The sequence below is a fragment of the Opisthorchis viverrini genome (assembly GCF_000715545.1).
Source record: "Opisthorchis viverrini unplaced genomic scaffold opera_v5_59, whole genome shotgun sequence".
Classification (NCBI taxonomy): Eukaryota; Metazoa; Platyhelminthes; class Trematoda; order Opisthorchiida; family Opisthorchiidae; genus Opisthorchis; species Opisthorchis viverrini.
In genome coordinates, this window is record NW_008751715.1 from 1,824,326 (window position 1) to 1,851,210 (window position 26,885).

The window sequence follows — 26,885 nt, forward strand, 5'->3', positions numbered from 1 at the left end:
CTTCCACGGACTTCCCCAAGTATACGAGGAAGCACAACGTTTACGGTGAATTGTATTGCTACCCGGACTTTTGAGGGCAACTGAAATGTCTCATCAACCGGCTCCACCATTCATCGGTTTTTGTAGCTATCGAGAAACACATAAATCAGTGGTGACGGGATGATTGTGTCATATGAATTTAGCTCACTGCTCACATCGGCTGACCGTGGTTGTGCCGACAGACCATCGCTGGACTGCTGGTAAACCGTAGAGTTCCAGGCAACCTGTGAGAAAGGGGATAACTACAAACTGTCTAACCTCAGCCTAATGACATACTCTTTGTTCCACAGAGGATAATTTAAGAGTCTGAAAGCAGTGTTAAAGGAATCGCTAGTTTTTTCTTGGCTGTTGCCCCAGTCGAAAGGTAATAACTTGAAAGAACCGTACTACCTCATTCCACACCTCGACCACATCAAGAACAGCGAGCTATCATGTCCTAACACACCCCTTAGCAACATGATCGGTGGTCCGATTTAATACAAAAGCAGAAGAAGAAAACAGGTTGGTATTCCTGAATATTGTCATTACGTATCGACCTATGGAGGTATGAACAAATACAAAGGAAAGAATAAAAGGATCGCTCCCCAAACCAGCAACGCAACCAACCAAAATAAGGTAAACATAGCTGCATAGAACATTATTCAAGAGTTTCTATACCCACCGAAACGCTGAGGACTCCAAGAAGGAAAGATGCCATCAGAAAGCTTTCTTAGACGATTGGTTGCACGAGAAAATTTTATTTGGTGATCTTTCCGGACGCGAAACTAGACTACTTCGGTCACAGAACAGGAAAACCGGAGAATTCCCCTTCCATATGTCAAGAATTTTTCTGAAATGCCTGCAAGACTGCCCAGACAACATGGAATAACACCAGCACACTAAACTACTGATATGCTACGGACACACTTCCAAAGCCATGGGAAGACACTGAGCCATGGTGAGGAACAATGTTATGGACAAATTCCAATCAAACAACTGCGTGGAACACTAAGTGAGACAAACTATGGAGAGACCATTGACCAGATCACACGAATTGCGGTTTGTCAGTCGAAGACAAGACCACTTACCGCTGGTTTCTGTGCAAGAAGATCGAGAGGCGGAAGAGCAGTCGAAGCAATTTACAGATAATAGCCAAAGCGAGAGCATGCTATAACCCACTATTCGACAGACGACTAACCATCTACACTGTGTTTGAAATTTCCTCATAACCTCTCCTCAACTGTGGCACGTGGAAGCTGGATTCAACCTAACTCGAATGCGATTTGCTGCATGGATTCTTTTTTTCCACGGAATTCCTCCTGGCTTTGTGCATTCGTCGGATAGACAGCGCCACAACAAATACCCCAGTGGTCACCAAACTTAACGCCAACACATGAGTACAAAATTCCATGTGTCATTTCAAACCTAGAATCATCGACTCAAACCACCTATGTAGATGGTGCACCCTTGTATTGTTGCATTTATCCCGGCTGTACAGACTGCTGGATTTCATAGACATACCATTGCCTGATATAGGAAGACACTAGATTTCATGAATAGGTAGCAGATCAGTACGATGGAGCTACCGGTGTGACGGTGGATGCTACTGAGGAGGCATGCGAGTAGTATGTGGTTTTTGCGTAAATCCACTTCGCGTCTATTGAAAAGTGAGAGTTGTTACGGAATCTGTGCTTCGTAGCATTCGTTTACATTTGAGTGATAGTCAATAAGTATCCAGGAAAGTTCAGGAAGACGCGTTCGAGAAGAAGGCGGATGCATATGATGGTTTTGCTTCCCTGTCCAGCAGTCTATAATTGTTCAGTTGGTGTTTTCCAATAAGGGACTCTGAAGTGAACACCTGCTTCCTTTCACCAGTTGTGCCCTTTCCGGGTCTGAAAAGTATAAACGGGACTGACAATGAAGACCTTAGGAGGAATGGCTCGCCTAGCTCAGTGTGGGACACTTCATATAGGGGTGTTTGTTTATACAACTAATGTGTCTTCCAATTCAAAATAGAGTAACATGACCGAAAGGGATCATTTGGGAGAACACAACCTTTGCGGAGTAGCTGAAAATATACCGCTTACTCTCTGGTGAATAATCGACAAGCGACAAGGAAACATTTCCACCAATAGCGTCAATTTCGAAGCAGGAGATATAACACCAATGAATCTTCTCTGGTTGGCAAACCCGAGAAAGAATGCGATGAATTCACTTCTCCGACGTATGAATTATTCACCGACCTAATCAGTCATCAGTGAAGCTATTTGGATTGCCCTCAGAAAAACACTTCTTTTAGCATTCATCTGAAGCTTGTTTTAAGTTCAGAACAGTAAATGGAAATGAAAGGCAAAGCCATGCGGGCATCACTTTCCCCAGACTCTTCATCTTTTATATGACCTAGGTTTGCCGCCGAGCGTCTCAAAATTCGGGAACAGATAAAGCTAACCAGCAGCATTCCCTAGGTTGCTTTCTTAATTTAGGACCTTTCCAGCCAAAAATTAGCTTCCTTACCACAGTTATGTTTGGTGGGCCGTTCGAAAGCAGTAGTACATCGAGTTCCATGTCCAAAGTCTAATAGTTTGATTTATTTTCATGGTTCCCACGAGTTTATCTTCTATGAGGCGGCGGTGTTTGGGTTCTTACTTCTTTAGAAAGTAGATACAAAATATATTGCGCTTGGCTTATCAGAGTTTCGATATTTCTGCAAGAAGCGAAATATTTGCCTTCTAGTCGACAGCTTTTGAATCATCAAAAATAGAGAACCATTATCTTGATCCTGCTGCAAGCGCCATTTAGAGGCAGATACAGGAACTCTGCAATTCATGCCACTATATTGCTCACACTCCATCCTACCTACAGGGACATACACTGCATTTAAATATACTGTTAGAGTTCTCGATCTAATTTACGGGCACTTCATGCAAGAGTATGTGTGTTTTTCCATGAAAAAAATCCCAAGATTCAAAGGGTACGTAGAAGTCCAATCAGCCTGCTACACAGCCAGCCGTGCCATTCAGCTTGGCACAAGCGTGAACGATGACTGCATTCCCAGCCTGTGGTAAGGGCAGTTAAAGAATGCGCTGCACAATCGGAGACCTCGGGACGGAAAAACTTGAGTTTGCTTTGAAAACTAGGAGAAAATAGTCGTAAGCAGAGATCTTCCTGATACTGGAAATTGTCAGTAATAGATTTCTGATGAGTAAGCAAAGGGCACTGAACCTTTAAAAAAAACTGGCCTCGTGAACACCTGAGCGAAATCGGATATCCTGGCAGAAGCGGANGTTCAGCAGGTCGTAAAACGATGACATAATAGGGGATTATTTGCTCTAGTTCACAGCGAAATTTTCATGTCACCCCACTGGCTTTCCGGGTACTGATAAATCATGTTTTTCTGGCTAAGTTTATACCATCATTCGAACTATTAAAGCGCAGGCGATTCATTGCTGGAAGCTCTCTGACTTACAATCATGCGATACTATACTGAGAAAGCCAGATTTCAGACGGGAGCGCAAAGAACTTGATTGATTGCCCATGTATCTTATAGGTAAGTATGGCTCCGTCGTACGTGAGCCAAATGGTGGCCCTCAATATGTGTTTGGTTTTTCACCCTATGATCTTACTTCTCCAGGTTCATACTGGAGTTATTGGTTAGAAGTCAGCAGAATGTCCTACTCCGCGCAAATTGTTCATGTTAGCACCATTATGCGAATGTCTGTTTATTGCGAACCCATCATATGGATCCAGGGATTTAAATACTATGCATTCTTGTTCAGTTATTTGTATTCGGCAAACTCATCTGATGGAAGTTTCGTTTAAATGCCATAAACATGACAAAAACTCATGGAATCAACTAATTTGCAGTTGGATCTATTTGTTATATTATTCCTCATTATACTTTGGAAAAAATCAACAATCTGTGAATAATTTTGCGGGTAATTTATTTGACTTAATATTGCGCTAAAGAATTGCCACACATCTATCGAGACCGACTGCCTTCAGAGGGGTTACGTACGATATATAAGACATTAGTTCTGGTAATTCATGGCCAAATCCTACCGAATTCACATTAACCATCTTTTCGAAATTCGCCCATCTATAAAGCTGATCAGCTGTCCCATTGTATTTTAGTGATATTTCATCAATGGCGAAAGCTGCTTGTTTCGCCTACTTCGGATCGCGTGCGTTAGTCATTACGCTTCTGATGCATAGGAAACAACAGTGCACGTAAATGCAAATCAATTGTATTTGTCGCAGCAGCACGCAATGTTCCCGACCAATACTTTCACGGAACATATGCGAGGTATAACCCCCTCAAGCTATCCACTTATTGCTTGTTTGTGACGCTCGAGATGTTGGACACAATGAACCAGGGAGCTGTGTCAAAAATATCTCACCAAAAATCATGCTGACTTTTTGCATGCTACATACTCAGGAAAATCCCAGTATAGAATAGAGTGAATCCACCGTGACGCAACTCCTTCAAGTATATACACTATAAAGCCAACATGAACATGCAATACTACACAGAAGAAATTCGTACCGAATAATTTCCTCAACGAAACTGGATCAACTTTCAGCAAAAATTAAAACGCCGCCCTGCCTGAGAAGAAAACTGCTGTTGCGTAGTCTAAAAAGTGCGCCTATGTTTGTGATAATTCTGCAGACCTCGTGAAGTATTCGATAAGGAAACAAATGAGAATCACATGAGCTTGGAGTTTTTCTGTAAGTGATACTGGTGAAGCGGGAGTAATGGGCTCTGGGAAAGTGATCCATTAGGAGCTTTTTCCGATTGGTCGCGGGTCTCACATGTGTATGCAAAAAATGTGGATTCAAGTGACCTTGGATTGGGTTATCACGCACGCTGAAACCCTCAAGCCTCTTCAGGCTATTACTGGGAATCGTAAAAATCAGGTGAATTCGTGACGAATTTTAGTGCGCACGGTAAACCGTGCGTACAAGTGAGATTGCCGATCGCTTGGCTCTAAAGTTGTGTGAACCTTCAACCTGGAAAATGGGCGGTTGATTCATATTATGTCCACCAGCTAGTTGCAAAAGTACAGAATCTGTGGGACCTACAACTTCTACAAATTAAACGAGATTAGCCTTTTTCACAAATAGCTGCTTTGTTTTCTGAACTAAGGCGATACCAAGATGAATTCAACTAGGGACCGAGAGACTATGTGGGATTTGCGGATAAGCTTAATGCCATCAACTCAGGTGACGAATGTTCCACTTCAGTCTGGACAGTATTGCAAGGAAATAAATGGGGACTGCAGTTTTGTATCCTGTCGTTAGGGTTTTCTTGTGCCTCTCGTCAAGTAAAATATGCTTTCTTCACAGAAGATTGTTTGTATACCCAATTACTCGATTCATGGTCTCACAAAACTAAAAGTCATTCTCTATAAACATTACACTCGTCTGGCTTTTAAATAACCTGGTAGAAATTCTGTCCCTTCATTTGCCTTTCGTGAAACTACGAGGATATTTATCCTATATTCTCAAGGGAATGTAACAAGGAAGAGAGTATTACCACTGTGTATCCCATACTATCTTTGACAATTTTCCGTATGACACTCAGATATCTAGGAAAGGTCGGTGTTATCTGACGTTTCTCCAGTTGAGCTTCGGACACCTAATCAGCGACGATGTGCACGCGAATACACTAGACGAAGTGTCAGGTGAAAGAGCGTTGGTACTTCCGGCTTTTACTCTGACAGTTCAATCATTGGTGCACCGGACTTTTGGGTAGCACACAGTTGTTACAGTCACCCGGCTCCTCACCATAAATCTATGAACCGAGTAAACCCTTGCCGGTCCTTAAAAGTGCAGATGAACTGAGGGAAACTCGTTATAACCTCACTTCTAAGACTATGATAATATTTTTTTGCCGCCGTACACTCATTTCTTCACATACTGTGAGAGTTGGATCAAAACCAGTTTTGTTAACAGGCGATGAAAATAAGAAACTGATAAATTAACACAGGACAAAAACAGCGAAATTTCACAGATCAGAAGTACCTCAGGACAAGGCTAACGCGATACAGCGACTATGTAACAAGCGTAGAATATGGTTGTCATAAAAGCGAAGTATATGTGACCTTAATGTCAAGGTTCTAACCAAAAAGTGGTTTCCAGTTTATTATCCCGGGTCAAAACTACAAACTTCGGATAGGGACAGAAGGCTGGACTGTGATGCACAACCAAGGAACAACTTTTGATCAAATTTTTTGGGCGTAAAGCATATCAATACGAATTTATCTGGACGAAGTTGTTTTGGAAGGGGACAAAGAACACTATGCGCAAGAACCCTGCTTTCTAATTCTCTAAGTGTTCCGCTTTGAAACCAGTAATGGACTGTCCTGAAGGTCCACACTCTACTAAAGAAAACTTAACCATTTATCTTAACAGTTAAGAATCTGTGACTCTCCCCACCTCATTTTTTTAGTTTGGTCAACCACTTCCACTGACAGCCATCCCGTCCTCCCAGGTAATTTTTGCGGAGTAATGACCTACAAATCACGGATAATGTGTAAGATGAAGTTATATTTTCAGGCTTAGCTCAGTTTCGGATCGTAAGTACCTTCTCATAATTTGTGATGAAAATTAAGCTGTCCTATGGAGTGGATCATAGGGCAGCTTCCAGAATTTACATAGGATTCAATCACCTGAAGGACCGTTAAGCCGGATAAAATAATGCGATGCGACCTATTTTCAAACTTGGTAACTGACCGTTCACATTCTTTAGACATACATGGTGATGTCCACGGGAAGCGTAATGTTTGCACATAACCTGTTTATAGACACAGCGGGATTCTATAGTTTGGATTGTAACTATTCCAGCAGTTGGTAGACGTCGTTTTATGCCAGACCGAGAAGCACCATAGGGAACTCAGTTTGCCAAAGTACGTCTCATGTCAGCTGCAGTCTGACTGCTTGGCTCCTGCTGTGTGTCCACGATTATGGACAAGCCGTTTTGTTTGTTATACACGCAGTCGCAACTTTCTGGTATATCTCAGCTGTTACTATCTAGTTGACACCACCTGTTCTGACATGATTGGCTCTTGGGACATTCAGCACCTTGCCTCAACCTCAAGCTTGCCTCATTCAGCGTAAAAGCACAACGGAGTTCCGGCGCTTACTCCTCAATATTTGCTATAACTGCCAAACGAGCAAACCCGCTGCTTACGATCATAGCGTAACTGGATTTCTCGAGTACGGTTAGACTCATTCACGACTGGAAGTGTTATGTCGCACGTTCGGCCACTCGGCACAGCAGCGACTAGTTTGTTGGTTCTTGATTAGGTGGCCATTGAAATGTTCGCTAAGATCGCCACCGCCCCGTCACTAAACAAGGAAGTATTAAAAATACGCGGTTGGATGGACTCCTACTCCTTAGCTCCGTGCGTTTGTATGACTTTTTAGGAGTATCTTTTTCTCTTACCGTGACTGGTCAACTGAGAAAAAGTCTTCCGGTTACTTAGCTGGTACTTCAGTTAGTTGCGTTGCGTTATGACACACCTCTGTTTGATTTGATTGGATGCCTGCTGTTTTAGTTGTTTTCTTTCCTTATTTCGATTAGCTCCTTGGGCTATTTGCAAATCAAATCACAGGTGAAAAGCACTTTGCGAGGCAGACGGTCCTCCAGCGTGTCGAATACATGTCCCAACCAGCGTAAGTCGTCCATCGTGGGAGAGTTCTTTTTTCCTCAAACCATCTAGGGTACCTCAAGGTTGCTAAGCCGATGTTCTAATCATATCCGGCCAGTGCTTCGAATAAACAAATGGTTAAATACTTACATATTTCGCGCATCCTCTGTACTCATATATTTCTGACCCATGAAACAGCATGGACCGCAGTGTATACTATACCCCTGATAAACAAACTGACATCACGTCCGTGTCACCGTTGTCGAAGGTTGGAAAAAGCTACCCTGGCCTCTCGTCTCCAGCCAGTTCACCACAATTTGTACGACCGTCCGTGCAAACATATCTATCTACCGGCGCTCCAATGCCACACCCTTCGTTAAGCACCAGTTGAGATAAGTTCACTCTGATTCTTAGGAATAAAAGATACTCGTGCGGCAGAAGTATCACCTGCTTACTCAACGCAAGTGAACCATTTCGCCCCTGGCAACAACAGTGAAAAGATTTTATACAGTACTGCGTATTTCACTCAGTTTTATGGGAATCGATAAACGATATCCGTGTCTCACCAATAAATGCGGTGCTACTGTTCACTGTCTTACCATCATACTTACGCCACTTGATACCCCTCAAAAGACCTTTCCTAATTCGCCAATCGATCTCATTGCCTCGACATTCACCTGATCCACAGATGCACAATGCAGTAGCACATCCGGCTGTGCGCAATTCGCCCGGTGGGCAATTACACTCAGGCAGTATAGTGCCTAGGCACCTATATCAGAATTCTAGGCTTTTTATAATAAAACATAAGCCTGTTCTTCTCTCACTCATATACGACGCGAAGTATTTAAAAAAACCGCCATTCAGCACGAGGGCATGTGTTTAGCGCCAAATGAAACTATTTGTTGCGCGTTTCCCTCAGACTGCTGCTGGATATTGCAGATTCAGTCACTCAGCCTACTCCAGATTTTGACAATGTAATTGCATGGGATAAAAAATGGAAAACAAGCCGACCGTTAGTCCCCTCAATAAACAAGACGATAACCAAGCTTACCAAGATGGATAGCTACATCCAAATGCGCACCACAATAACAATGGTGCGTTTTGAGACAAAGAGGCTGATGTCATGCTGCTGCTGCTGCCTGCTGCTGCTGCTGATTATTATTATTATTATTATTATTATTATTATTTCTGTTCTTAATTTGTTCCTGGTTTTCTCTGTTAACTACTTTGCCACGACAAAGTCAGTATGTTGAAGTGATTTCCAAAGAGTGGCAGATCAATCTCAACGGTAAAAAGTTATCAAAAACGAGTTCCTTATCTTCTTGGTGCACAGCATTAGTTCGGTTTCCCTCTAACTTAGATTTCTGAACACCATCAAATGACAAATCCTTCACTCTCACATGGTGGCCTCGTGCTCACCCTCAAGCAGATTGATGGCACTTACTTGGAAGTGCAGGCAAATATCCAGTAAGTAAATTAAAAGACAGGATGATTCTCGCACGTATTGAGTGGGTCTGTCTTGATACAACGAAGTGAAATGCACATATCTCCAATTAATACCATGCTGAGAGTGTTCGTGAAAACAGCGCCTCCTAATTTATCGCACAAAATGACCGTACGCGGTGTGGTTAGACTCTCATTTGAAATCCAGGAATGTAATTTTGTGAGGAGTTAAACTCGCACTCCTAGTAGTGTTTCCTATTTCAAAGGTTAGCTAACCTTGTCCCTAATTATGCCCTTATTTTTAATGCACAACATATGTAAGAGATTCCTGCTTGGTTGGACCTTTGGCACACACACAGGCAGCTGATAATCAACTACCAATTTTCGTAGATTGTACTTCTATATGTTGCGTGATCGTTTCTCTTCCATTAGTTATCACAAGTAGGATAAGTTTATGTTGATTGTAAAATAAATGCTCGAGATCTTATGCAGCAAATGAATACACTGAATTTAACTTTTTTACTGCGGAAAATAATAAACTCACGTTTGCCGAACCATTTAAGTCTGATGGAATCGTTGTGGAGTAAAACAGGTTACTCCAGATGGAAGTATTGAGGACGATGTATAATTATGCTCAGACCCTCAGGAAATCGAGCATCGCAGTAATCGGAAATTATGAAACTCTAAAACCAGTTTTTGGTTGAGTCAAGAAATTAGACATTTAATTAAGATTTTCGCCATTTGCTACGATATTTGTAAAAATATAGACGAATAAGATAAAGCTATAAGATGAACGATGCTTCATAGTTGCTTGGGCTCAGGGATGAGACGGCTAAACTACACGATGATCCAGTCCCTGTTTTCTCAGTGTCATATTTAGTGTATACATAAGTGGTGCGATTTTTTACTCGGAAAGAAAGTATTGATCCGTCACTCGCCATCTGAGCAAAACTGATGTATAAGCATGCTCCCTAAACTGTGCGTCAAATGGGCAATTTTCCTGCTTGCTAGCCGGTCTCAAATGATAATCAAAATATGGTTAAAATAGAATAATAAACATTGGGAAGTGAACAGACAATCTATTACAATCTATTATTGCCTAGCTCTTATAGCTTTAACGCAAATTGTAGCTGTGACGTGTGTTCACCATTGTTTATCTTTTAAAACATCGATAAACTCGGTAGAGTCAAAGCCATAGAAACCGGTGTTGTAGTCGGATGATGCACGTGCTGTCAAAGGACTTGAATGATTTTGTGTGACGGTCGACTTTTGTATATACACAAGTGGCAAAGAGCAGCGCTATTGTGATGCTCCCACTTGTTGGATAATTTCTTCAATTGTCCCTTATCCTGGGGTGCGACGAAACATGATATAGTATGAAAATGACAGCTAATACAATGGATTTAAACCAGTCAAGAAAAGTTTCAATGGTTATTTGGTTCATTCACTTTTTCAACAGTATTGTTCATTTACTTGGCTGATGTGAGTCTCGCGATTAATTCAAACACCGGTATTTTGAACACTCCCAAAGGCCTGTCGATTAACGAAGATCCAATCAACATCACTGTCAGGTCATAGCGGTGGTAGCTGGAATTCACTCACGCCCCTCGCCTCTGTGCATTCACAAAGTTTTTATATACGCATTGGGACGTCCATGGTCTTCTAACCTTACCACTGGTAACTCAGGACAATTGATCGTGACAGCCTTCGTACTGTCATTCACAGACTCCGCGTTATCTTTGTTTTTATTTTGTTTATCGTTCGCTCGGTGTTTTGGAAAATCCCCGCTCTATATAGACTAGAAGAGACTGAGGGAAAATTGATGTCTATCAAATTGTGTTCCGAATTTTGATTTTTTGGAGTGATGCGATAGTTTCGATATTGTGATTTTGCATTGTTCAAAATCTCCACATTCCGGACGTCATTCTACTAGGATGTCACAAGATCTTAAAGACTTATTTGACCTGATCCACAGAACTCGGTGTTATACATTGATGTATACATTTGTGTGGTTGTATTTATAACAGAGCCCTTCTTCTGCAGAATGGACTATGTAGATCGCCTGCCTCATTTCCAGGCATGAAGCGTGCATAGTCCTCGCATCTCTTACTTCTGATTTGACCACAAGAGAGTGAGATAATCGAATGTGAGTGCACTGGTATGTACTCGCCCTCTATAGCTACCTAGCTAACTCCAGTATGGGCTGTTGATACGGCTTACCGTGCCTCTTCTAGAAACAAGCTAGGTAGTTACAGCTTGCTCCGAGCCGCTGGTGTGTTCGGTCGCAGGAACATGGTGGAAGTGGTCCTCTGCCACCATTAAGCTCTGACGATCATTCAGATGTTTGAGCAGGCAAGGGTCCCTTGAATTCTAAATCCCTTAAAGCCGTTGATGTGCTGTTGAAGTGTATAGATCAACGGCAGTCGTGTCAATTGCTGAGTAGACGCGCACAACTGTCCTTCCACTGGAGAAGAATAGGGCTAATAAAAGTTCCTCTCCAGGGTGATGTTTTGGCAGCGCTTTCTTAAGACGAGCATATAAGAACTACAGGCATCTTGTTCCTTCATTTAGCTGCTTCATTACCTTTTCTGGTCAGAAAGCTTTAAGACACGACAAACTCAAAATAGTGGGCTGCTATTTGCTTGCTCTACGAAGGTGTAGTCGCTGTACCGCACTGTGTCTTGTTAAGGATGTTGCTGGATCATCACTTATGTTTTGACACTGTGCTAATGATTTTATCTGCATTCACTGAGGACTGCACTAGTTATGATAGGGACTGTTGGTCCATTGTTGAAACTACCATTGGCCCAAGTGGCTTTAAACTCCATGCTTACAAATCGATGCCTCTGTTGTCCACCAAAGAAATATCGGGAATCTGGTATCGTTCAAAATGAGATTTTCGGAGGTTTGTCACCAATGCGACTGTGGCGCTGATCAGCTGAAAAACCAGAAAACGCCTTAACAGTCAGCCACTAAAAGATATTGGTTTTTTGGCTACATTCAAGGAGATCCGCTGCCACTAGAGTCCATGGACGGTTCAAAGATATTCGTGGCAAACTTGGTTATTTATTGACTCTCTTACCGATGGTTTGACGGACGGTGCATCTTGAGAAGTAATCTTTGAAAAGGTTCCTCAATCCGGGTGAGAAACAGAGCTCATGGCTCGATTATACGATATGTAAGAAATTCACATCATCCAGTATGCACAGTCGGTCACCTCTGAATGTCAGATCAATCAAAAATGAACATTGTTCCTTGAAGAAAAATGAGTTCTACTGCACAAGGCTCTTTTGTGGGCAGCCGGCCTCTGTGAATCACACCATGTTTTCACTTAAACACTAGTTTTCATTCTGTAACCCCTGTGATTTCTTGAAACTTCTTGTCTGGGAAAGAACTCGTATCAACAAAACTGACTCTCTCTCTATCTCCTGCTCCATAAACCCCGCAAAAGTGTCAACTACATAGAAGTTTGAATTCCTTGTATCTATTTTTTACTCATATATTTGTGCCTTCATAAACATCTTTTGCGACGAGTTTAGCACCTCACCTGGAGGTATTCTGAAGGCAGAAAGGACGGGCTTGTTGACCATACTCACCAACATCGCTGTGCAGAACGAGTAGGTTTTGAAGCAACCTGGGAAGTAGATGGTCTTACGCAGTTTTGTTCATTTTTAAGAATGCGAGTCTTATAGTTTACTGACCTGCCCCTGTGAGACAAAACTTTTCCGAAAGCGGAATGATTAGTGTCTAACTTAATGAGTAGACGTCGATTTGGATCATCTAAAAAGATTATTCATTAGCCACTTGCTTTATCTGTTAAAACGCCCTTTTCTGCTCCTCAACCTCTATCATGAGACATTCTTGTACGTTCGGAAGCGAGTTCGCCGCTAACAATCGCGAAAAAGACTGATAAATTTGAACATGCCATTCAGCCTGAAATCTATGGTAGTATTCACGAGGGCGATAGTATGAATTACACAGAGCTCCTTCGGACATGCACGCCAACCATTTGCTGTTAGCAGATGTTCATGAAAAGTAACAGACTCTGTCTGCTATTGCACATTAACTGGAGATTGATTGAAAAGGCAGTCTGAGTTGCCAGCTTGTTCTTCAAGTGTTCTCTCTAATAGTACTACTTCGTCAGCAATGTAGATCGTTCCTTGAAGTTAGGTCCGTTCTATTTGGACCTAGTGAGACATCCTGATTAGCCATTAAGTCTCAGTTACCAGAAAGCAGGCGATAAACCAAACCCCATGAACAGCCTTGCCCGACACTGGTTTAGAATTATGTCATCTAGCGACGCAGCCGCTGAGGATGGACGCGGAGTTGCAATGTGCCTGTTTTTTATAACTGGTGCTATCTGACTAATCCTATCTGTCGGCCCATCGATTGGCTTTAGGATGCCCAGCGTCATAAGATGATTCATTGCAACACGCAACATTTCACGTAGCGTTAATGGAACCATCTTACTGCGACAGCAACGGGAAATGCACTCCACGAGACGGACAAGCTGACGCTCCACGGTAGACAACCTAGTTAATCAAAGAAAACGAGGAGATATTTCTCAAAACCAGTGTCATGCAACACTATGCAAACACTCCGATTTCCGATCTCTCAAAGATCAAGAATTGGTGTCACCAAGAATTTTGAGGTGGGCAGTTGTCCCACCTTGGGTTTTTCGACGGTAGAGTTTGTTTCGTGGTCGCGTTGCTGGGTGTTCTGCTAGATTCCATGGACGAAAACCAGTTCTTGGACGCAGCGATCAGAGAACATGTCTATGGAGGCTCCTGACTCCGTCTGGAATCGACAGTGCTGGCGCTCACCAAGTGGGCTAGTATGGATCCCATTCCACCCACTGACTCTCACCCCATTGTATCGCATTTCTCTGCTTCCATCTTCACAATTTCAATTGCAGCTGAGCAGTATTTACGTGCAAGATGAGTTTATCTACCGCATTTGGGACGTGCCGGCCTCACGTCAGACACCGCTGTTTTATATTCAGCTGTGTAGACCCGCAGGAACTTCAAGTCTTCCAATACTTTATCCGTTGAGTCACGTTCATAAGTGGGAAACTGCTGACGACATGAAGCAGCATCTCCGTTGCGACAGCTGAAGACATCTGAAAAGCTTCTGTGATTCCTTCATCACAAAAGCCCAGAATGACACCATCCCGGAAGTGGGTTTCGTGCCTGTGACCACAAAAATTGCAGGCCTAATCGAGGTACTGTAGGAGCAGAACGCACTGATCTGTACTCTCCTCTGGCAAATTGTATCGGCCAAAAAGCTTGAATCGTTCAGAAGTTCAATTCACATGGGCATGCGCTGCTGCTCGAACTTGGTGATTAAAGCTGTTGTTGTACCCGTTGGGTCTTTACTACTTCTAAGCATAACTAACAAGCATTGGTGACGGACCTATGGTCTTCTCCATTTGTATGCTGAGTAATTGCCAGCCCGTGTTCTTCTGATTCCGTGTCGAATGCACTCGAAGTCAGCAAGTCATTATGGCTCACTGTGTTTCTAGTTTTCGCTAGCTTGTCCTGGTTAGCCTGGTTAGCTGGTGTCGAAGTCGTCAGATTTCGAGCATTTCCTACAACGTATTGCCTCCCACCTTCCATTGACAATGTCCACTTCCTAATTTAGCCAGGCTCTACATCCTTCAATCGATCTGATGCACTTCATCTTTTATTGACTGTTCAGCATTGTCGTGTCGCATCCCTAATATTGATTGTTCACATCTGTTATCCCGTTCGTTACTGTTTGCCGACTTGCTAATACTTTTACTGATTAAACTGATGACAGTGGAGATTCGGATGAGATGGTAAGTTATATGAGCTGGAAAATTCTGTCACGACTTCATTTTTTCTACGTGTTTGTTTGAAAGCAATCAATGGGTAGCCGACGATTCACAATCCACAACCTAACTGCTAAGTCGGGTAACTTGGTTATAACCGGTTATTCACCCTTCAAAATAACATGGGTCTTCAGGCCAGTCCTAAATTCCACATTGATTTGAAGAGTTCAAGCGTAGATGCTGAGTAAAAAGAGCCGTACAATCTTTCTGGTAATAATGAGTGGCTATCTGGCCTTTGATTTATAATTTCCATCATTTTTTTAGAAACCCTAGAAACCGTTCCACAGCGACAGGTCAATATGCCTTCGGGCTACCGTTCTTTGTTTCCCCTTCCAAAATGAGCAATTACATCTTCTCTTTCTTGCTCTTGATAACAGCCCAACATAATTCTAGCGTCTAACATGGAGCAAAAGAATCAGTAACCCTATAATTACCTAGTCTATCACAAAATGCGGTCTCTTCAAGTGTTCACGAGGATTACTTGTTAGATAAAGCAGTTTTTACCAACATACCTCCGAAAGGTCTATTGTTCGGCCAACCTGTTCGAAAATTGCGTTCACTTGAATCGCCTGAGAGCACCTTATACTGCGTGGGTGAAAGACACTTTACGTCGTAATATCCACCGTCTTCCAGGCCTGGATTACTTGCAAACCCTTTCAGTTTGGATATCACGTGTGCACAAAATCACTTACTAACGTTGATCAGCTTCAATTACATATTCATTCAAGTGAATAGATTTCAACAGTCTAATTGGGAACACTAATATTCTCGTATTCATTTTGGGCGACATTGTACCAGACGAGTATTGTACGTCCGTGCCTAATGATGAGTACAGAACAATAAAACGGTTCGTTCATTGGCGTGGGTCAGTGGTTGGCTAGTTGCTGTAGAACAGTCGCGGCCTTTGTGTCCACTTGTAGGCAGGTTCGAAGCGAGACCACTTCAGCCTTTGTATGTGCCCATTGACAAATGTTGTGCTGTTCGGCAACTCACGCTGAAGTACATATTATCCGACCGGTGTGCACACCGGAAGAGGCGACGCTACCATTTTTAACAAGAAGGAAGAACAACCAGATTGAACTGGCTCCACGAAATAATTAGATTGCTGTGAAGTGCACTGTTTTTGAAGAAAACAGTGATCATTATCCAATGCAGTTGGCTTACTCGTTGATAATTATGAGGAGTTCGGGTATACTTTGCTATTTAAATCTTTCTAGGACGATTTACTCTTCAAGAAGAAGAATGAAATGCAGACCGAAAACAGTGAGGGACATCCGAGGTTTGACGCATTCGAAGCGAAACAAGGTTGTGATAGTGGAATATGGCAAGTGTACAAGATAACTGCACATGAGAACATGTTTGATTTCTGAACGTTAACAGTAGCTCATGAAATGCACGAAATGAAGTCACTACCGAAGCTAACACTATTACTTGGCTACTTCATATTTACTCCGGACCAAACAAGAATGTGCCTTGTCTGTTGAGAAGTGACCGTGACTATCCGATGCCAGAGAAATGATGGGGCGTAAACATGGTAAATTTGCCCCAAAGTGCCAGTGACAGATCATCAATAATAAATCCTAGTGTTGTCCCATGCCAGAACATCGTCGTCATTAGGACGGAAGCGTGACAGCGGTATCCATCTCTTTATATTATTATTTATTTGCTTTTCCCTCTGTGTCGAGTTCACTCATTCAGTGGCGCCGTTGGGGAACGGGTATCTCTTTGGCTCCCATAGGTATACGCCCATATGAAAATCCAACTTCAAAGCAGCTGCCCGGAATAGCTCATGTTTGTCTAAAGTTAGCAGATACTTCGTCAAATCTGAGGTGCATTTCTCGGTCAACTGTCCATGTTTGCCGTGACACCTTAGGGTACAGTATATTAGTACCTGCGATGAAGTGAGAAATGCCGCGCAAATGTGTGCTTTTCCACAAAGATAAAGGTCGTCTACGCGGTAAAAGTCCATGGTTTCCATCTTTTAGAAGCACTGTATTTGCTTTACTGTGAAAGTCAAACAACAATTACATGAGCTTGCATTCTTTTATATGAATTAGTACAGTCATAACTGTGCACTTGAATCTCTCCTAAATTGACAGCACCCTGCTTTGTAGGATTCTGTGTCTGTACTGTTCGCTTTGGTGTGATTAAACTAACTGCAAGTAAATACAAAGTGTGCGCGATTCATTATTTTGTGAACCAGTATCTCGATTTTGAAGGGTCGAAGTGACAGAATGTTTTCTGGGGTTTGGTTTGATTTCGGAAATAGGCCCCGGAATGGTTTTCGTTCCCAGCAAGACTGACCAGATACAAAACCAGAAAATAACTGTGAAATATTAAAGTGAATGTTTTTACGCTGCGTGTGTGTGTGGGTGTTACAGACTGTCCGAAACCTCGACTTACGCCGCATGCAATCCATTGGAAATTTATGTACGCACCGATAATGCGACTTCGTAGGCAACACAGTGTTACGGTTTACCTGATTTATTGTTAGTTCGCAGCAAACTAAACTTTTCTTGTAGCATGACCACGTGTTGCATGCCAAAGGGTATTCAGTTTAGTGCTTTGTTCAAAAGCTATATATCTTTGGAGTGTGAGCGGAAAGAAGTTTAAAGTTTAATTCAGGCGCTGAATTATTTCAGCTTTTTGTCAATCCACGAAGCAATAAAGTCGCATTCGTTTGCACTGGTCAGTCACGGACTCTACCGCGATTATGAACCAGGAAGGTAAACAACTCAAATAACACCAAATGTAATCAAAAGCACTAACTCAATCTGGATATCGATCTGCTCTTAGCCATACTTTCATACAGTCTAAATTTTTGCCTGGGGCACGTCTGTGGAGTATCGAATCAGGAAAAATATGGAATGCTTGGATTCAGCTCAGGATTGTCACACGAAGTATCTGACAACCTACCCCATATAAGATGGTGTTAGCCTTGTGAACTGAACTGACCTATTCGTGATAGTTACACAGTGACAATAACAGTAAACTTGTCTTCAACTCAACTTGGATGGTATTTGGATAACCAACTATAGGAAAAGGCAACTAAGTGACCCTTGTTGCATCTATTGAGCCGCTGAGGAGAGATGTTCATCTGTGTACCCACTTTTACTGACGAGTTGGACATGCTTTTTCGTTTGGATTCTTTGGGGTCAGAATGGATGATACATTTGAACCTGTTGTTTGATAAGTTTTAACGCTTAACGCGTTAAGTAAATTTTCATCACTACTTTGCCCATTAGCTAGATTGTGAATCATGTTCTTCAGAGTCCCTCAAAAGCCCTTGCGATATGCCTCCTGAAAAAGGAGTTTTAGTGTGTCTTCAAAGGACATGATGGGCTGCTCTCCTGATAGTAAGATGACAATCGATGTCGTTTGGGGTTGAGGTGACGGGGTGACGCTGCATCAAGCGCGGGGTGGTCGTGCGCTCAAAGCGTGTGGTTCGACGTACTGTGTCCATGACAGTCAGTTGGCCATGTTCAGCCAAACGACCATCGTATAGATTTCCATGTCTTCTATGCAGGCTGACTGAAAGTTCAAGTTCAGATTAGATGTCTGCTTATGGGCTGGGAATCGGGTAAGCGCCCCTCAAGCCACCTAGCAACACAATACACCACGTAATTTTAAAGCGTTGGATTTTAGTTTTTCCGTTGCGTACAACAGAACTCCTACGATTCCCTGTGGACTTCTTAGTGTGGACTGTTATTGGTCACTGTAGACTTACAAAAAATACTAAGATGACCACCTATATAAAACCCGATCAATCTTCCCAATTCACTCCCTTCTAACGTGCAACCATTTATCTAACCACTAACTGCGCATCCGCATTCTTTTGCGCTCAGTGATGAAGTGCAGGTACTCCTATCAGATTAGTGGGCAACATATCCTTTATTAAGGTGTTTAAGAATCTGATCCTTTATTAGGGCCTAAGGAGTAACCTTAAAAACTCGAAGAACTTTGTGGAAATGGTCGTAGATGCTGGGTTATCTATCACGGACACTGCTTTGTCATGATGTGAGGATTTTTCACCTAGAACGGTTATACTGAGATGGAAGTATGGTAAGTTGTGTTTGGAGAACAGGCATTTTCCTGCCATGTTTTCGAATCCAGAGGCTCGATATCACTGAAGATGGTTTGAACAGCAAGTTTTCCACTCGGCTTTTGTTGGACTTTTCTTGTACTTCTATCTGTTCCGGATGGCCGTTTGTTATCTGCATTTGTGTTGACGAAAGTTGGCAGCGTGGAATCCGCTGAGTGGGTCTTAATAGTCTTTACACTACACACAGATTAAAATGATTCGATGGCTTTCAGACGCAAATGCGGTGACCGTCCAGTACACATGACAACAATTGTTCCAGTCTACATATCCACTGTATGTGAACAAGCTGGAGTTGTTGCTCTGTCGGTGTATCATCATTTATCATTTTTGCCGGGCTGCTGACAGGAGTGTACTGGATGCAGGCTAACCTGTAGTGGCTTGCGTCTGACTTTTCCGATACGCACGTGTCTATAAAACATAGAACAAGAACCTTCAAACGGCCATATAGTAGGTATGTAACCCGTTAATTTACAACTACACAATGAGAATAGCGTAAAGCATTGTTCGTTCCTCCCGATAAAGCCATTCCGCTCTGATCGACTGAAACGAAACCAGTGGCTTGCATTCTAGTCACGAAGAACTTACGAAAATAGTGAAATATTCACGTTTGCTGTGAACCGACTGCAAACTGAGACATATGTACGCACTTGCAAGTGAGCTTTCTTAAGCTCTCGTTCTACGTTCACGTCTGAAGAAAGATACCCATTTACCGGTGAAACTCCGGGCCAAATGAACGTAGAATCATAAACTTATGGAGCGATGGTCTACACCCTAATAAGGTAGTAGCAAAAAAGTCCTCTAGAGATGACGTTTCGGGGAGAAGTTTGATTGTTGAGAGGAAAACAACACAGACCTCAGACAGACATATTCAGCTTCACTCGCCAACGTTATGCACTCTCCCGAATAGCCAGTCTGAAAATATTGGTTCTGGAAGGTCTGGATCAGTACTCGGATGTAATCAGCACCAAATAATGAAGCAAGGATTGCTCTCCGTATTCATAACATGTACGAAACAATCTGTTATTCTGTGCAGTAGGTCCTTCATAGGAGGTTCGTTAAATCATTGATGACCAGAAACCATGAATTTCACACATACCCCTCGAGACTTGGGCTTCGATGACGGAATTGATGACAATCTGTTAATGCTGCCTCCACACCCAGGTCCCTATCTCTTTCTTTAAAACTATAACCGTTCTTGGCAGTGTATGTATCACCTTTTCTCATTCAGGTTATCACAACATTTACTGGACTGCATTGACCATACTGTCAACCAGGACAATGTTGGTTCTCAGTCAGAAGAAACGCACTTATCCATAAATCCTCTGGGCCTGGTGGGTGTAGTTTTGTCACTCACAGCAAAAGCTGCATTTGGTCACTGAAAGTCAGTCTGCTTTTCTCAGTCGCTTGTCAACATGCGACATAATATCAGTTGTCAAAAAATGAATGCTAATCACGCAGTCTCGTATTCCACTATATACCTGTCACATTTGGACGGAGTGTGGCGCCATATTTCGAGATATCTGTCCATGGCATGTTCTCAAGCCAGCCTTGCTTCTTGAGCAGAGCCCCAGCTGATTTCGGTTTAACCACTTAAGAGCATGCACCAGGAGTCCAGAGGAAACAATAATACATATTTCTAATTGTACTTTCTTAGTGAATCTTTGAGAGCGTACAGTACGGTATATCCAAATTCATTTAGGCGTGGTAAAGTGATTTGCTGTGTCCTAATATGCCAAAAATGGTCGTTGAATCGAGGAGTTCCCCAAAGCCAAAGCTAGATTTACGGCTGAGCTGGGAGTTATACACTTAGACGAGGTGACCAATTCCTGAATACCCCATGCGGAGTCCGTTCGCCTTGGTTATTATTGTGTTTCAGTGGAAACGTAAACGTTGCATATCCCGCCAAAGTCGAACAGCGTGGGATAAGTTCAGGACTTTCTCCCCACTAGCAAGATTATCAGGCTCTCCAAAGCGTTCCACAGTGGCATCGTCCATGATCTATTGCTGCCCTATATCGAGGATGGATATCAAAGGGTGCACCATCACCCCCACGAGTGCATCAGTGTAAGTTGTATTACTTGTGAGCTTTTCGCCCATAAAGTCATGGGTGAAGTCATAAATAGACGCCAACGTGACAGTTTTCTGCTAGTCCATAATTTCGTTTTCATTCAGATTTTCAGATATTTAAAGTCTATTTTTTAACTCTGGTGTCGAACACAAAGCTGTTTCAGAGTGAAAATCGCTGCGAAGAGCATGTTCACAACTTAGAACATGGAAATACATAAAATACACATTTCATTTCAGCTTTCGGAAGGATCCTCTCACATGTCAGCGTAATAATAATATATTTCGATCTTGCATCCACCGTTAGCCTTACGGTACCTGAATGATTCATCATAACTGCAATCGCTTCACGTACCAGATCTTTGCAAAGCGCCAACCTGCACAAAATAAGATCTAAAAGTTTACAGATCGTGTGAACAAACAAACAATTGTGATATCATTGCAAACGCTAGTAGGCTGATCAGAATATTGGTGGAAACCCGTCGGTACCTTACTGCCGATTGATGAGTATTGCGATCGTGAGATCGGCTATGACAGCAAAATGAATTACTCTGCAGTTCAGCCTTTATCACACAGATCATTAGAAGTTCTGTAGTCAACTAAATGGCCTTCATAACCGTATGAATGGTTAGCAGCGCACGGATACGCTTGTTCTTCTCCAATTCCTTTTGTTCCTAAATTTCCAGTGAGGACCATTATTGTTGGTGAAAAGCGGGGTGACGAGACTATAGTCCCGCTTTGCTCTCCAAAATCAGAACAAATAGATACCTGGCAGAAAGCTATACGAACATTTCTTGTTTGACAGGAATATTAGCGGAAAGGCTGTCTGCAAACGGACAGAGATTGTGACTGAGCCAGGCTCCACGAATTAGTTAATGATTGCAATAGACGTTTACAAAGTGTAGCTTCCCGTGTGTTGATCTCTTCAGACTGGATCTTGATGTACGATTTCATTTTCAGCCTTTAGCGACTTCGAACGTCTTCAATTCACCAGCGCCACCTTTCCCCTACTCGTCCTGGAATCAAAGAACCGGAGCCAACAAATCCTCAGGCTGAAACTGGTGCCTGAGAAGTGAAGCGAACTACCTTCACTACAGTACTCGTTGTTACTCAACGCCAAAAAGTGCACTTAGATCCCACCACCGCGGGTCATTATTCTCCCAATGTTCGGCTTTACCTGCGTTTGTTCAGAAAAATCTCTGAGTAATTCACGATGCAAGTACCCGAAGTAAACTCCAATCAAATGTTGGGAAGAACCTTCAATGAGTTCAGACGTTTTTGACATTATAGGCAATTCATCGTATGTTTTATATCACACTGCCCAGAGTAAATGTTTTCGGTAACCTTCTTCTTGCATTTAGTCGAATGGTCAACATAACTCCTTTAGTATCTCGCTCAAAATTTGTGCAACAAACCAGAACTCGGTCACTGTGGTTCAGTGAAGTCAAAACGAAAATGGTTGAACAGAAGGTCTCTATGTTACATTGTACCACGTCTGAAATCCATCATACGATAACACAAATAGGTTTCTAGTACAGGACACACACAAGTAAATAACGGGACAAACGACACGCAAAAAATTCATCATACCTGATTTTAGGCCTATCCAAAATAACAGTTCAATTCCTGGTCTCCTAACGCAATTTCTCCAAGACATTTTTACGGTGAACTTATTCAGACAGTGAGGCAATAAAATGGGGACAGTCTACAGCAAAAAAGAATCTATAATCTATACTTTACTTAAATCCGTGGAGCTACAAGAATCATCAACGCAAGAGAAGAGAATACGTATGCTCGATTCTGGTTAGGTAGCCTGATTCCGTGTTGGGTACACTGCACAGCTTAGATCCTTTGCTAGGGTTTCTAATGAAAATAAAATTGCGGTTTATAACGTCACAACAGGTCCTCAGTTTACCATCCCATGTAGTTAAAAACTGCATAAAACTTGCCGCTTATTGGTGATAGTTGCCCTAATTGTCTACGCCCCGTGATTAAAATACGTGACTATCCTAATTCTTGGTTTTACTTTCCAGTTAGGTGCCATGTACACACTCATCTGTCTTTTCAACACCTCTAGGCAACATTTCGCTTGGTGTAGCCTACAGTTATGGAGACACTAATTTCAGTACATTGCTCGAGAGTCAAACAATGCGGCCAGTAAAGGGCGCGGAAAAGATGTGCAGCTGGACCAGCTAGGGTGAGCAATATTGCAACATGCATCAAGAGTAAAGCCTGTGTAGAATCTATTCTTCAGTATGTGCTTCAGAAACCACCAGTCAGTTTCTTCACAAACTTTCGTAATATCATTGTTGTAAGTTAACCAACCAATGTTTTCAGACGAAATACTGATAACCTACAGAATTTTTGAATCAGGAGAAATCAGCAAGTTGGGAAATCTTGACGCGCAATCTCGAAAAGATAAGCCGGCCTGAACTTTGGAGTTAGGGAGACCATCAGTTTGACGTCCCAGTGTTACATTAGAATGCAAGTTGATGTACACATACTTCCTCGTTGAATGCACAATAGTACAGCACTAGAGAGGGGGAAATTTTCAATTTTAAATTTTACCGTAAAGTTTCAGGGAATTTTTCAGATAAAATGAACCGTACTCAAATGCCAACTGGAGATTAAATCAGCTGAAGTTTTTAGTTCAACCTGGGGACCGGTTTGAAATTAATCGGTGTCTTGCTTGGTGTTCAACAATAAAACTGCACTTCATTAGCAGTATGAAGTAATGATTGCCTTACAAAAGAACAAAACATATAAGCTTCTCGGCTTTTCAGCGTAGACTGGCCTAAATAACTGGGCGAAACCTCAAATGAAAGTTACGAAATCTCCTCATATTACGATCAGTCTGTAGGTGGTTATGAGGAAAAAGAATTTAGCGAGATGAGTCGTTAATCCACCGGCCAGTCGCTACGTGACCACGTGATTGAAGGATGAGCGATGATGTATCCTGTCTAAATGAAAGCTGCTCACAGTGTTGTTCAGCCGTTTGACGCCAAATATGAAACACTGGCCGAAATATGCGGGTTTCAAGCTCTCTTAGTTTCGTGAGATGCATATTCAATGGGGATGAAACGACCATACAGTGCCTCTCGGCTTTTCAGTATAGATAGGCCTCACTACCAGGATGAAGCCTCAATAACAAAATCCCATCACACTACAATCAGAGTACATTTCGTTTTCTAACCGCACATCTAAGCTAGGCCCTAATATATTGATTCAATAGTGATAAATTGTAGAAGAAGCAGAGTACCCTTTTCAACATTACGCGCAATTAAACGAAATCCTATTCTCAACCGCATGTGATCATCCGATGAGGCAACTTGTTATCAGAGGGCCGTAAATAAGATTTAGACTCAACACCAAGTAACTTAATGCTTGGCTTGTTCAGACGTAACAGTTAATTACCACCAGATTGACCCCTCCGCTTAGCCTGCCTGGGGGAAAAGCTGACCGTAGATGAGCTTTGTGGCGCCACACTGTGCCGTCAGCAGTGCTTTCACCCCAGGGGGTCTGCCATACTCATAGAAGAAAATGAGTTTCGACATTTACCTCAGTCGCGGCTGCTTAAAAGTACTATTTCATACCTCACTGCTCACTTACGAAATTGGTTAGTGGGAGCGAGCAGTCGCACACTGGCATGTTGGTATGTGAATTTCAAAAACGAAGACTTCTATTTTTCTGGCACTTAAACGAACCTTTGTTGGCTTATAAACATGTAGTTTCTGGCAATTACGACACTGTACCAAAACATTCTTCCATTCAGTCCTGTCACAACAAATATGGGTGACAAAGCCCGGAAGATTATGGCTTTTCCTTTTGCCATATGTGGAACAACCATTATGGGGAGCAATTGTCCGGCCATGTTGTTTTACCAGGAAATTTTAAATTTGAATGTCTCCAAATATGCCCAAAGAACGTTTTCTGATTACCTGCCACGAAAACTTAAGACCTTCAAGAAACTGAATGTACGCCGACCTTTATATTGATTGGTGGTGGGAAAAAATGCAACGTAAAAGCGGGGCTTTTTAACGTGGGTGATTATTGACAAGATCATTTCACTGCTGGGAACAGTTACCTAGGATAATCTAGTGGCAGAGTTATTAAGAACTCTGCGGTTCACATTTTGTGTTTCCTCCAACAATCAAGATAAACAAAAGTCATGCAGCCCCAATTTATTCCACCTCATATTCCTTAGTTCGGTGAACCTTCAGGAATAGAACGACTGCTGTATTTCCACAGATTGCCAGTTGTTTTCTGTAGACACACCCCCAGAAATATTTGAGGCCGATAACAACGATGAAAACCTTGTGAGTTATACTTCTATCCGAATGGATCTAGATAGGACTAAACTTTCCAGTGATGAGACACTGTTTATACCCATCAGTACACCAAAGGAAGAGGCATTCTTCCAAAATGTTCACATATTTTCATGGAATCAAACTTTGCGGCTAGGCTCACAATTATTTGTGTGCATCCCAGGGGTAGAACTCGCCGACACGCATAACTGATATCCATTCAACCAGCCGCTGCCAGTCTTTTATTCTGAACTTTAGAAAATAATTTCTCATCAAAACACGCTTCGACCATTGGTTGCCAGTATGTTCACACTTTTAGCAAAAGTTGCAAACCGCCCATTTCGAGGTTGATGAAAAACGCATATGAATGGAACATTAGCATGAATTTTGAGAAGTCCCATTTCAAGCTGCTGACAGACACCAGGTGTGATGTTTGCGTGCACATGAATCTCCAACGGGTGTTATTTGCATTCAGCAGTCTGCTAATCCCACATATACATGGGACAATACCCTACTTCCTTTTGTTAGTTTATATTCACTGACATGATAGCTTCATTGAATTATTTGTTCAACTCAATGGAGTATCCCTTCAACATTTTTCCAAAATATATTAGCCGTGGGCCAGGAACTGGGTTCGACATTTTTCTCCTCAAACTCGACAAGTGATAACTAATATCCGTGTACTACTTTGATTTTGTGAATCACTTAACAAAGTTTCCTTGACTTCTAGATTGGACATTCTGTTTCTAAGATGATTGATATTCATCATGTTGTAAAAAGCGAAATGTCCCTGATTTCCAGATTTTTGTGCAGCGACCTTTTACTTCTCACATGAATGAAGTTTGGAAGCTAGAATAGTTTTCTCAGGCATTTGGTCCCAAAACCATATTGTTCCGACTACTGGTAAAGTGCTCGAGACATTTTACCCTCATTTCAGAAATTAGTTCCGGCACAAGAGTATCGAAAGCTTCAATGTTTTCCTGTACAAACTGTGACCAGTTTTTAGTTCATTTCTTTCTGCTCCACCCTAACACTATTTTTGTTGGTTTACTATAGGTCCTCTTATCATACAGAAAGCTGAGATCATCGTTGTGCACGTGAATATGACTCATTTTGATACAAAGATCGGACTGACTGTTTGCCTCTTCAGTTTCTCCACCTAAGTATTGGGCAGCAGTTAGACAAAATCAGAAAAAACGCAAAAATCCTTATTTCAAGCCTCTGCTGGATCCAGAAGGTTTTAAATTTGACCTTACAAAAAGCACTATCTCTGATGTTGGTCGGAGTAATTTGGCAAAGTGTTGGTCGAGAAAGCACCCGGAACGAGTCCCCAGATTATGGTGACAAAACATTAAAATATCCAGTGACTATATTGAGAAACTATGTAATGCGAAGCTGACGAAACCTGTCACATATTTAAAAACATTCTTCTGGAGTTGAATCGCGTCAGTCAC

The 26,885-nt window shown here is 42.2% G+C and overlaps 2 protein-coding genes across 2 annotated transcripts in view; one reads left to right on the plus strand and one right to left on the minus strand.

Moving 5' to 3' along the window:
* Window positions 1–930: 930 nt before the first annotated feature.
* T265_03896 (hypothetical protein) overlaps window positions 931–26,885 on the plus strand; it is a gene marked incomplete at both ends in the record, with an annotated part of 47,058 nt that continues 21,103 nt past the window's right edge. Inside the window, 6 exons of the mRNA XM_009168488.1 lie at window positions 931–1,077; window positions 6,467–6,508; window positions 7,601–7,692; window positions 8,587–8,761; window positions 9,028–9,134; window positions 20,292–20,394. Of these exons, the coding sequence (XP_009166752.1) occupies window positions 931–1,077; window positions 6,467–6,508; window positions 7,601–7,692; window positions 8,587–8,761; window positions 9,028–9,134; window positions 20,292–20,394 (666 nt within the window). The remainder of the gene's footprint in view (window positions 1,078–6,466; window positions 6,509–7,600; window positions 7,693–8,586; window positions 8,762–9,027; window positions 9,135–20,291; window positions 20,395–26,885) is intronic.
* On the minus strand, window positions 19,272–26,170 carry T265_03895 (hypothetical protein; the record flags this gene model as incomplete). Its single annotated transcript, XM_009168487.1, has 2 exons — window positions 19,272–19,471; window positions 26,137–26,170. 2 exons carry the CDS (start codon window positions 26,168–26,170, stop codon window positions 19,272–19,274), a joined length of 234 nt encoding a protein of 77 aa, XP_009166751.1.